The following is a 12500-nucleotide window of genomic DNA, read 5'->3' on the forward strand; positions in this document are numbered from 1 at the left end:
TGTGATGGCATAATTTTTCTATATATGATTTTATTTTTTCTACTACTACTACTACTACTACTACTACTACTACTACTACTACTACTACTACTACTACTACTACTACTACTACTACTACTATTACTCTCTCTCTCTCTCTCTCTCTCTCTCTCTCTCTCTCTCTCTCTCTCTCTCTCTCTCTCTCTCTTACGGATGTAGTTGTGTAGGATCTTATCACAAATCATCTCCTCCTCCTCCTCCTCCTCCTCCTCCTCCTCCTCCTCTTAGCGTCACCTCCTTCTGTCTTGTTAAGATAATCACCACCACCACAACCCACCTGCTACACACACACACACACACACACACACACACACACACACACACACACACACGCACGCACACACACACATACATACATACATACATTCAACCTAACATACTTTTTATTTAATTTTTTTCCCACTGACATATTTGGGGGTGGTGGTGGTGGTGGTGTGGCTCCCCCCCTCCTCCCATTCCTCTCCCCGTACCACCACCACCACCTCCACCGCTGCCATCGCCACCGCCGGCAGAATAACGGAACACGGGTTATGACGGCGGAAAAACACGACACTTAGTTCGCAGACGGAGATCGCAGCGAACAGACCTGCCTGAGCTAACCTTCCTCCGCCTAGCCCAGCACAGACCAGGCCAACACTCGTCTTTCTTCAATAGACTCACGCCCTTGGAAGCACAGCGGGATGAAGCTTTACTACCTTACCCTGAGCCTGTCCGCCTTTGTGGTCACGGCGACACTCACCCACGCTAAGGACACTGACCACAACGCAAGAATCACTCCTGCAGAAGGCACTGAAGCACTTGTCGCCTCGTCTAATCGCGCCACAACCTACTCCTCCCTTCTGACACTGAATGTCTCCAACGCCATCGTCGTAGCGCTCTTTGCCGCGGCGGGAGCTTTCTACTACACCGGCATTCCCTTCGTCAGTATCCGCAGGTCCGTCACTAGTTTCTGGGACTCCTTCGGGATCGCTGACTTCATGGATTCAGGTCTCTCTCGCGTGTGGGACTCCGGACTGTCTGACGCACTGGCCACCCTCCTCCCAGTGGTTCAAGAAGCTCTACGCGTCTACAGCGAGAATTATGCGTAGTGTGAGGGTGAGTGTGTTGACTGTTTTGTCTTCAGTACTGTGTGAGTGTGAGTGTTTGTCTGAATGTGTTTACCTGTCTGTTCATCTGTCTGTATTTGTGTGTATCTCTGCTTATCTTTTTATCTGTCTTTCTGTCTTTTTGTCTATCTGGCTGTCCGGTTAACTGACTGGTGTTTGCCTATCTATCTATCTATTTATTTTCCTCTCTATGTATTTATTTATCCATCTATCTATTAATTCTCCCTTTCTAATTTTTTATTTATCTATAGTCATCAATCAATACCTCTTAGAAGGACAAGAAGAAAAACAAATTAAAGAAAACTAGACATCTATCCATCAATCCATCCATTAATATTTCACCTCTGTTGCTGTCACTTCTCCTGAGGCATTGCAGCAACAAAGGACACTAAGACACAAGGTACAGTATTTCTCCGTGTCCTTGTGTTCTCTCCCTGTCTCCTCTTTATAATCCTCTTCCTCTCTCCCTTCCTCTCGCCTTTCCCATCGCTACATCCTTGCATTTCAGTGGAGGTCGTGCATTTATTTAGCTGTGTCTGGCTGCTAGTTGTGCTTGCCGGAGTGTATTTATATAGATGTTGTATTTGTGTGTAGTTCTTGTTGTCGTTGTTGTTGTTATTGTTGTTGTTGCTGTTGTTGTATGTGTGTTGTATTGTTCTATTATCTTTTTCATATCTGCTTTTCATTCAGCTTCATCTGAGAATGTGTGTGTGTGTGTGTGTGTGTGTGTGTGTGTGTGTGTGTGTGTGTGTGTGTGTGTGTGTTTGTGTGTGTGTTGTGTGTGTGTGTGTGTGTGTGTGTGTGTGTGTGTGTGTGTGTGTGTGTTCCATGCAGATTTTTCTCTTTTCTTATTTTTTCTTTTCCCTTCTTATTGTTTGTTTTTGTATGTAAATATTTGTAATGCTTTCTTTACCTCCCTTCCTTCCTTCATTCCTTCATTCTTTCATTGATTTATTTATTGCTTCATTCATCCATTTCTTCCTCTTCCTTCTATCCATATCCTTTATCACCTTTATCTTCCTTCCATTCTTCCTCTTGCCTTCCAGACACCCTTATTCTTTTCTCCCTGTCTGTTTCTTTTCCTTCCCACTTCCGTCTTTCCTCTTTCATAATAACAACAACACAGTAATAAAAATAACTACTAGTAATAACACGAACAGTTACCTGCATACTCAAACAGGCAGCTGATGAAGTATGTAGATGTTAGTACCTGCATCGCTCAACAGATGGCGTTTTAACACATGCACAAAGATTACCACAATTTCCCTTGTTAATGATGTTAATCCACGGAAATTCATGCGTTTAAATCGAGTAAAAAAATAGAATAATGAAGTGTTTGATGTTAATAGACAGGCGTTAGTAGTGTCTTTATTAACAACAGATGGCTTTGTGAAGACATGCATTGTTTACTGATGTTAAGTTCACGGGATTTCATGCATTTAAGTCAAGTAATAGATAGAATAGTGAAATTTATTATAATGATAGGTAGATAGTCTTTTCATAATCAACAAATGGCGTTGTGAAGACATGCATAATCTACTTGAGTGCTGATTTGAGAGTTAAGGAATTTCATGCATCAAATAGCAGATAGAATAGTGAAGTTTGTTATGTTAATAGGCAGGTAGTCTCTTTATCAAAACGTTATCAAGATATCCATACATTGTACTTAGATTTTCGGAGTGAATTTCATGCTTTAAAATCGAGTAATAGGTAAACCAGTAATCTCTTTAATATTAAGAGGTAAGTACTAGTCAGTAGTTGAAGATATGCGCATTACTGATTTAATTAAATGCAAGGAAATTTAATGACTAGAGTAGAGTAAGAGAGGGACTAGTGAATTTTTTATTTTTTATGTGGGCTTGAATTTATGGGCAAGAGCCCACCCGCTAGAAACCGTTGCCCCAGTGAGGAAGCCCACTCGGACCGTGGACAGGATTCGAACCAGTGCGCTTGGAGACCCCTCGGACCCCAAAGCACGCATGGTTGCACTGTACCACGGCGGCCCCTAAATGTTTGATATCAAGAGCAGCGTTGCGTAGAAACTAAGACCAAGAGAGGCGGTTTGCTGGACTCGTTGTCTGGTCGTTGTGCTCTGAAAGGTTCGTGTTCGTGCCTTACATCTTATCTTAACAGACTGGAGAGAACGATTGCCTTTACTAGGGGCTTCTGGAAGTTGTCGTTGTTTTCGAGCTTTTTTTTTTTTTATTCTAGTAATATTTTAACCAAGATCCTTTAACATCTGAGAGATAAATGCTCCTATAACTATCACTATAGCTTGTTGTATCGATAAAGTGTCACTATAATTATAAAAAAGACCTTTAAAAGCACCAATGACTCTCATAAAAGAAGGTAAAATTGTTAGACAGTCACTTTAACCATTAAAACACTATTAAAAACCTCAACCATTTCCCTTAAGCTTACCAAATCATTCCTGTCATTAGAATCATGCAAACACTCTTGGAAATTCCAATACCATGCCCTAAAACCAGCTGAACAACCATTTCAATCACAAAAAGACCTGAAAACTCTATTAAACTCCACTAAACCTTCTCACTATCACTAGAATAATGGAAACACACTTGGAAACGCGCTGACTTCATGACGATGCAGAATCATTAGTAAGCTATCACGGGAATCATGAAAATACCTTGAAAATAATCCCACAACAACTTCTACAAGAACTTGCTAAAATATCACCAGAATAATGAGAGTACTCTTGAAAACTCAATAACTTTCACTAAAATCATGAAAAAACCTCATCAAATTCCGCGAAACCTGCTAAAGTATCGCTAGAATGATGAAAACAACCTTGAAAACCCCATTAAACTCTACAAAATCTATTAAACAATGATAGGATTATTCAAACACCCCTTAAAACCTCATTAGACTCAACAAGAACCTGCCACATTACCACTGGAACCATGAAAACACCTTTGTAAACGTAATCAAACTCCACAAAGCTGGCCAAACAATACTAGAATCACGAATACACCCTTGAAAAACTTACAATAACTTCCACTACACCCCGCTAAACATAAATCTAGACGAGAGATAAACGACTGCTATTCAAAATCACACAAAAAAGCTAAAAAAAATAACATGAAACTCAACTAAAACCTGCTAAACTAACATCATATTAACCTTGAAATCCCCAAAAAGTTAACAGGACTGCGGGTAATCGAAGCGAGACAGAGAGAGAGAGAGAGAGAGAGAGAGAGAGAGAGAGAGAGAGAGAGAGAGAGAGAGAGAGAGGCACGTCTGAGAGAATATAGCAATACAACATGCATACCTTAGGCAACTGTTCGCTCAGGTGTTCATGTGTTGCCTCGCTCGCCACATCTGGTTCCCCTCAACATTCCTTTCCTCCTGTTATTCCTTCACACTCACTCTTATTCCTTCACACTCATATTCAGATCAAGATTCGTGAATGTTCGTGAGTTTTTTTTGTTCTTTTTTTCTTTTTCTTTAGCGTGACTCTTCTTCCTCTCACATTCAGGTAAACGTTCGTAAATGTTTCTTTACGTTACTTTTTTTTATCTTCTTCCTTATTTTAGATTTTCTTTTTTATCTTCTGTGACTTTCCTTTCTTTCTTTTCTTTCTTCTTCTTTGTTTCTTTTATAGAGCGTTTTTTCTTTCTTTTCTTTAGTTTTTTTTCTTTTTCCTTTTCTTTTTCTTTTTCTGATGACTATTTTCATTTTTTCTTCGCCTTTTCATTGTTTCACTTTTATTTTTTTCTGTGTAGTTTTTTTTTCTATCTGTTTTTCCTTTACCTTGATCTTTTAGGGGCATTTTTTTTCTTTTCTATTCTTTTTTTTTGTGTTGTCGTTAACAGGAAGTAAAAAAGAATAAAAATATGAGAAATTACGTTCCAGTGATCAGCCAGAGAGAGAGAGAGAGAGAGAGAGAGAGAGAGAGAGAGAGAGAGATACTAGATCACAAAACGATCCATCCCACTTCTCCCACATACATATTCTCTCTCTCTCTCTCTCTCTCTCTCTCTCTCTCTCTCTCTCTCTCTCTCTCTCTCTCTCTCTCTCTCTCTCTCTCTCTCTCTCTCTCTCTCGTCATATACAGCAAAACAAAACCACAACTCATATAAAAAAAAAAAAATAGAGAAGGTAAGAAAAAGCAAGCCGAGGATTTTTTTTTTTTTTTACTAGGTGGCAAGGGGAAAGATCACACGAGTGACGAGGAGAGGGGGAAAATCTGACTCACTTAATTAACTACTGCGATTAATCTCACCTGCGCCGCCAACTCTTTAATGAGGTTACAGGTAATAGAGGACGGGGAGGAGGAGGAGGACTAAGAAGAGGAAGAGGAGGATGACGAAAAGGAGGAGAAGGAGGACGGGGAGAAGGAGCAATAATAGGAAGAGAAGAAGGAGGAGGAGAAGGAGGAGGAGGAGGAGGAGGAGGAGGAGGAGGAGGAGGAGGAGGATATAAAGAGGAAGATGACAATGATGATAATAGTGATGATAATAATGAAAATAGTAATAATAATAATAATAATAATAATAATAATAATAATAATAATAATAATAATAATGACAAGAAGACGAAGAAGAGGAAAAAAAGGAGAGGAAGATAAGAAGAAAAAAAGAATCTCAAAAGAAGAATAGAGCAAAGAACATAATCAACAAAATCAACAACAACAACAACAACAACAACAACAACAACAACCAGAGAGAGAGAGAGAGAGAGAGAAACGAAAAGGAGGTGAATTCGTAATCTTTTCCAGAACTCTCATTATTAACTTGTTGAGGGAAGCCTGGCATAGTTAGGCATTAAAATGGGAGAAAAAAAAAGCGGGAAACGAAATAAAATGAGGAATGGGGTGAACGAAATATTTTGCTCATTTTGCTTTCCCTGTGCGTAGTTCCTGTTTTTATTCTTTTTTTTCTTTTTCGTTCTTTCAAATGGTTCTGTATACTTTTTTTTTCCTAAGCGTTTATATATGGAAAGTGAGCCGTGGGTGTTTGAATGGCGTGAGAGAGAGAGAGAGAGAGAGAGAGAGAGAGAGAGAGAGAGAGAGAGAGAGAGAGAGAGAGAGCATTTATGAGTGAGAAATGTGATAAACCGTTTGGCGATCTATTTCTCTCTCTCTCTCTCTCTCTCTCTCTCTCCATTACATTTTCTCTTTTTTTCCCGTTTGTCAGCGTTACCTATCAGAGAGAGAGAGAGAGAGAGAGAGAGAGAGAGAGAGAGAGAGAGAGAGAGAGAGAGAGAGAGAGAGAGAGAGAGAGGAGGGGAGGGAGCAGATCGTACATAAAAAAGAATGATAATAAATCATTAAATTGTAACTTCAAAGCGGAAAAAAAAAAAAATTAATTAACCATGATATTCTTTCCTACCGGGATGATTAAATAAAAAGTAGATTTAAGATGCGGACTTTGAAAAGGAAGGAGTGATGAAAGGGTAAGGGAAGGAGTTTCTATTAATATCTACCAGCAAAAAGTCGTAAACAGTGACGTTAAAGATTTATATGTTAGTAGTTTCTTCCCTTATTTACTTCTCACTCTCCTTTCCTCCTTTTTTTTTTATACCATGTGGGCTTTTCACGGGAATTTATGGGCTAAAGGGGATACTTTTTGTGGTACCTCCTATCTCAAAGCCCACCCGCTAGGAAACCGTTGCCCCGAGTGAGGAAGCCCAACCTACACTCGGACCGTGGACAGGATTCGAACACGTGCGCTTGGAGACCCCTCGGACCCCAAAGCATGCATGGTTCCACTGTACCACGGCGACTTTTCTTGTGCTCCTTTCTATTTTTCATTCAGCGTTCTTTATTTTTTTCTTTCTTTTCTCCTTTTTTTTCTTTTTTTCCTTGTTCTTTTTTCAGTTTGATTCAGAAAATTGATATATTTATGTTTTTCATTCGCTATTTCCTATCTTTTTTTTTTATTCGCCTGTAAGCGGAAAAGATTAAGATATTTATTCGTTGTTTTTCTACTATGCCATTAATTTTGCTTGTGTGTGTTGGTGTGTGTTTGTTTCTGTGTGTGTGTGTGTGTGTGTGTGTGTGTGTGTGTGTGTGTGTGTGTGTGTGTGTGTGTGTGTGTGTGTCTATCTATATATCAATCTATCTGTATTTGGTATATATTTATGTTTGCCTGTTTACCTATTTGTCCATATATCTTTCTATTTATCTATCTTTATTCACTTGTTTTACTTTTTTGCCTGTTTTCTATCAGTCTATGCCTATCTCTCTACCTCCCTCTGCCTATCTATGTCTATCTGTCTATCTATCTATCTATCTGGTCTTCATCTAACTATTTTTCTGTTTGACTCCTTATCTATTTATCTGTTTGTTTATCTATCTGTCTATCTATCTATCTATCTATCTATCTATCTATCTATCTATCTATCTATCTCTGTTTTCCTTTTTATCCATCTATCACCCAGACTGCATGAGTGTGGGAAAAGCTATATCTGGTCGACCCTCGAGCCATTTGCCGCACCAGTAATAGCTCAATCCAGTCTTCGCTCCTCTGTTCCTTTCGTATATCTTTGACCTCAATCTTCGCTCCTGTGTCCCTTGGTTCCTGGCACACCTCCGCCTCCCCCTCACGCTGAACCTCGACCTTCCCACAGCCTCTATACCTTCCCGACCAGAATGTGTGTCAGAGATATAAGAAGGGTGACAAACAAAATTCTCAGGGTTAGCGCAGGTTAGTTTAGGTTAAGTTATGTTAAGTTCGATTGGGTTACGGAATGTGTCAGAAATTCAACAAGGGTGACGTAAACGAAATTCTCAGGATCATGTTATGTTATGTTATGAAATGTGAGAAAATAACAAAGGTGACATAAGTGGAATGGTTCTCGAGATTAGTAATATCAGGATACGACAGTGTAATAATGGGATGAAGTTTAGTGAAGTTAGATTAACCTTCTTCAGTACCATGACGTGTTTCCATATCCATTCTAGTTGCTATTTGGTGATTTTATACAGCTTCAGAAACTCATGTGAGGGATTAAGATAGAGAAGAATGTGGCCATTAATCTTCTGATCTCCATGGACTCTTCAAATATCAATAAAATCTTCTAACTGTACACAAATCTCAAGGTAAAAAAATATGTCCCAGTACTGAAGGGGTTAAAAGAAGAGATGGAAAAGAACTGGTTCCCTAACAGAGTGGTAAAGGAATGGAATAGACTCAGTAATCAGGTTGTTAGTGCTGAGTCATTACAGGGGTATAAAAGATTAAATAAATTCATGGCTGAGGATAACAAGTTGAAATAGGTAGGTTTGTATCATACAAGGACTATCTCCTGTAGGTCTGGTGGCTTTTTCTTCTATTCATGTTTATTTATCTATTCATATCTTTACCTGACCATAACCTGAATCTTTGTAGTCTCCGTTAACTTTTAATGTGTACCTTGCCTTACTTTACCATCCCTTCTTTCACTTCACCTCTCCTTACCTTACCTTACCTTACCGATCTACACCTAACCTTACTTTCCCAGACCTTATCTCATCTTACATTACATTACCTAACCTTGCCTTACTATACCACCCCTTCTTTCACTTCACCTCTCCTTACCTTACCTTACCTTACCAAACTACACCTAACCTTACATTACCTAACCTTATCTCACCTTACCTTACATTACCTAATCTTGCCTTACCTTACCTTACATTACCTAACCTTCCTTTACCATTGTACTCTACCTTATATTATATTACATTACCTTACATTACATTACATTACTTTGTTTACCTTGTCTAACCAAGCGTTATTTGACTTGAATCGACCTAACCACAACCACCACTCTCACCACCACCACTAACACCACCACCACTAACACCACCACCACTAACACCACCACCACCACCACCACCACCACCACCACCACCACCACCACCACCTAACACACTGACCTCAAAACAGCACTGCACTAAGAAAGAATCAAGAGAAACCACAAAATTGCCTTCAAAACACATCCTTGTCCAAACACACACACACAGAGAGAGAGAGAGAGAGAGAGAGAGAGAGACGCCCCCACACAGCCACCTGTCAGCCGCGGACGCTTTTCAACTCATTAATATTCGATAGCAGGTCATAGGACCACCACCAGCACCTCCATTACCGCCACCACCACCTCCACCACCACCACCACCACCACACACACCTCAGTAAATGTCTAGGTACTTATATAATTTTTACACATATTTTTCTCACCTCCATTGCTGTCAGTCACGAAAAGAGAGAAGTGAGCAGTGAGAAGAGAAGATGAGGAAACTGTTCACCCAAAAACATGAAGAAGAAGAAGAACATGTGTTGAGATAAGACTGAGAGGAAGACAGACAGACAGATGGACTATAAAAGGAGCAGGAAAGAATGGAAGAGACAGAAAAATTGATGGGAACGAGATGAAATGCGGAGATTATCATAAAACAACTTAAATAAAATCTGTTGAAGGATGAAGGTTAAGGGAAGACAGACAGAGAGATGGACTATAAAAGGAGCGGCAAAGAATGGAAGAGACAGAAAAATTAAGAGGAACGAGACGAAATGAGGAAATTGTCATACAAAAAAAGTTTGGAGAACATCTGGTGTAAGAGGAGGAGGAGGAGGCAGAAGACGGAAATGGACTGAGATTGCAGCATGAAAGAATGGAAGACACATGAAAATAGATAAGAATAAGAGGAAGCGAGGAAATTGTCATATAAAATAACTGGATATCATCTGTGGAAGGAGGAAGAGTGAGAGAGAAATAGACAGAAGGATGAACTTGAGACTTACAAGGATTAAAAGTAACAATAAAGGCAATGAACACCACCAAGAAGAGAGAACGTGGAAAATCTGTCGAATGGGAAAGAGAAAGAGATAGACGGTCACAGACTTGTATTTTAGAGTTAAGAAGAATTAAAATAACAAAAGAAGAAGGAATAGATGGGAACAAGATGAGATTAGAAAACAAAAGCCCAAGATTGAGATATATAAACGGAGAGATGGACTTAAAGTTACGAAGAATGGATGTAAAAGAAGAGGGAATGAATATGAATAAGAAGAGAGTATTAGAAAGAAGATAAAGGTGGAGACGCAAACACAGAAAGATGGACAATTACAAAAAATGGAAAGAATAAATGTAATAGTAAACAAAAATAGGATAGGTCAATGAGAGAGGCGGTAGTGCATCTCACGAAAACACCCTTAAAAACCCCAGTGTACTTTTACATTACAACAGCTGATCGCAAACTGGGGGCAAATTATTATCTTAAAAAAAATATAACTCTCTTTTCCTTGAATAGTGGAGAGATGACAAATAAAAAGTGAAGATTTTTTAAGATCAACATTACATAACATTTCAGTTTTACTCTTTACTTAGCATGTATGTATGCATGTGTACAGTCTTATGTATTTACCCAATGTTGCATTCACCCTATGCTAAACAATCTGTAATTCACTTGTATATAGGTGTTGGCCGCCGTGGTACAGTGGAACCATCCGTGCTTTGGAGTCCGAGGGGTCTCCAAGCGCACGGGTTCGAATCCTGTCCACGGCCCGAGTGTAGGTTGGGCTTCCTCACTCGGGGCAATGGTTTCCTAGCGGGTGGGCTTTGAGATAGGAGGTGCCACAAAAAGTATCCCCTTTAGCCCATAAATTCCCGTGGAAAGCCCACATGGTATAGATAAAAAAAAATAAGGTAATTTATTAAACCAGGTAACAAGCTCAAACGCATTTTTACCATGATTTTTGTGTGTGATTAGAAGATTGTATTTGCATTAGGAAGGGTCTATGGAGGTCAAAAGATTAATAGCCAAAGTCTTTACTATTTTAATCCCACATAGGTTTCTGAAGACGTACAAAATCGCCAAATAGTAAACAGAATGTAAATGAAAACGCTGCACGATACCGAAGAAGTTAAACTGTCACTGTAAACATGAAAACGTCCTTGAAAATCACTGCCCGCTGCCCAGAACCAAGTTGAGAGCAGTGAAGATAACGCGGCGAGAGTTTTACGAGAGCGGGCCTGGGAAGTAGGATAGGGGGAGTCACGGGTTGGGTTCCTGGTGGCTGTATTGAAGTGCAGCAGGCAAGAGGAGGCCGCGCACCGTTAGGGAGGCGGAAGAACCACGCGTTGCCTTAATTCCCGCCGTGACCCGCTGCTGGAGGCGATACTAAAGAGTGTTGTTGTTCTCTCTCTCTCTCTCTCTCTCTCTCTCTCTCTCTCTCTCTCTCTCTCTCTCTCTCTCTGTGTGTGTGTGTGTGTGTGTGTGTGTGTGTGTGTGTGTGTGTGTGTGTGTGTGTGTGTGTGTGTGTGTGTGTGTGTGTGTGTGTGTGTGTGTGAGAGAGAGAGAGAGAGAGAGAGAGAGAGAGAGAGAGATCTACAAACATACATACACACGTACGTACTATATTAACATCTCACATTGAAATGCAAAATATCTATATAGGGGTGCGTGTGTGTGTGTGTGTGTGTGTGTGTGTGTGTGTGTGTGTGTGTGTGTGTGTGTGGTTTTGTGGTAATGGTGATGGGAGTGTTGTTGTTATTGGTGGTGGCTGTGGTGATGGTGGTACTCGTAAATGATGGTGGTGGCGTTTGTGGTGACGCCAGCGGAATGGTCATTGTAGTAGTGGAGGTAGTGGCGGTGGTAGTAGTGGTGGTGGTGGTGGTGGTGGTGGTGGTGGCGGTGGTGGTGGTGGTACATTCATAACAGTAATGGCAGTATATATCTTTCAGTAATGTTCTACTATTTCTTCTCTGTCTTTTTGTCTGTTTCTCTTCTTTTGTTTCCTTTTTTTTTTTTTTTCTCCTTTGTATCTTTCTCTCTTCATCTTATTTTCTTTTTTCTTTCTCTGAATTACTATTTTTCTCAAAGTAGTATCTTTTTCTGCCTTTCCTTCTTTCTTTCCTATCTTTCTTTCTTTCTTTTCTTTTTTCTTTCAGTTTTCTTTATTTTTCTTTTGTTTTTTTATTTTCATTATTTTTTCATTAAATATTATCTATTTTACTTTTACTTTTCACTTGTTTTCTTTCTTGCTTTCTTACTTTTTCTTTCTCTCTTTCTTTCTTTTTTTCCTTTCTTTCTTTTGTTTTTGTTTCTGTCTATCCTTTTTTCCTCCTCCCATCCTTTCGTTACTTCTTTCTTTCTATGGTCTGTCTGTCTTTCCTTTATTTTTTCCATTTCTCTCTCTCTCTCTCTCTCTCTCTCTCTCTCTCTCTCTCTCTCTCTCTCTCTCTCTCTCGTTTTTTGGTATTTTCATTTCTTTCTTAAAATTTTTCATTATTCTTTTGTTTTTTTCTTTTCCTTCTTCCATCCATTTCATCTCAAACTTTTTCTTTTTCTTTCCCTTTTATTTTATTTTCCATTTCTTCGTTCTTTCTTTTTTTCTTTTTACCATTTTTTCT

The 12500-nt window shown here is 39.4% G+C and overlaps 1 protein-coding gene across 1 annotated transcript in view; it reads left to right on the top strand.

Moving 5' to 3' along the window:
• The first annotated feature begins 529 nt into the window (after nt 1-529).
• LOC123507946 overlaps nt 530-12500 on the top strand; it is a 14361-nt gene continuing 2390 nt past the window's right edge. Inside the window, exon 1 of the mRNA XM_045261302.1 lies at nt 530-1134. Coding sequence (XP_045117237.1) covers nt 720-1127 — 408 coding nt within the window. The 5' untranslated portion in view covers nt 530-719 and the 3' untranslated portion in view covers nt 1128-1134. The remainder of the gene's footprint in view (nt 1135-12500) is intronic.

Source organism: Portunus trituberculatus, chromosome 23, assembly GCF_017591435.1.
Source record: "Portunus trituberculatus isolate SZX2019 chromosome 23, ASM1759143v1, whole genome shotgun sequence".
NCBI classification, from domain to species: Eukaryota; Metazoa; Arthropoda; class Malacostraca; order Decapoda; family Portunidae; genus Portunus; species Portunus trituberculatus.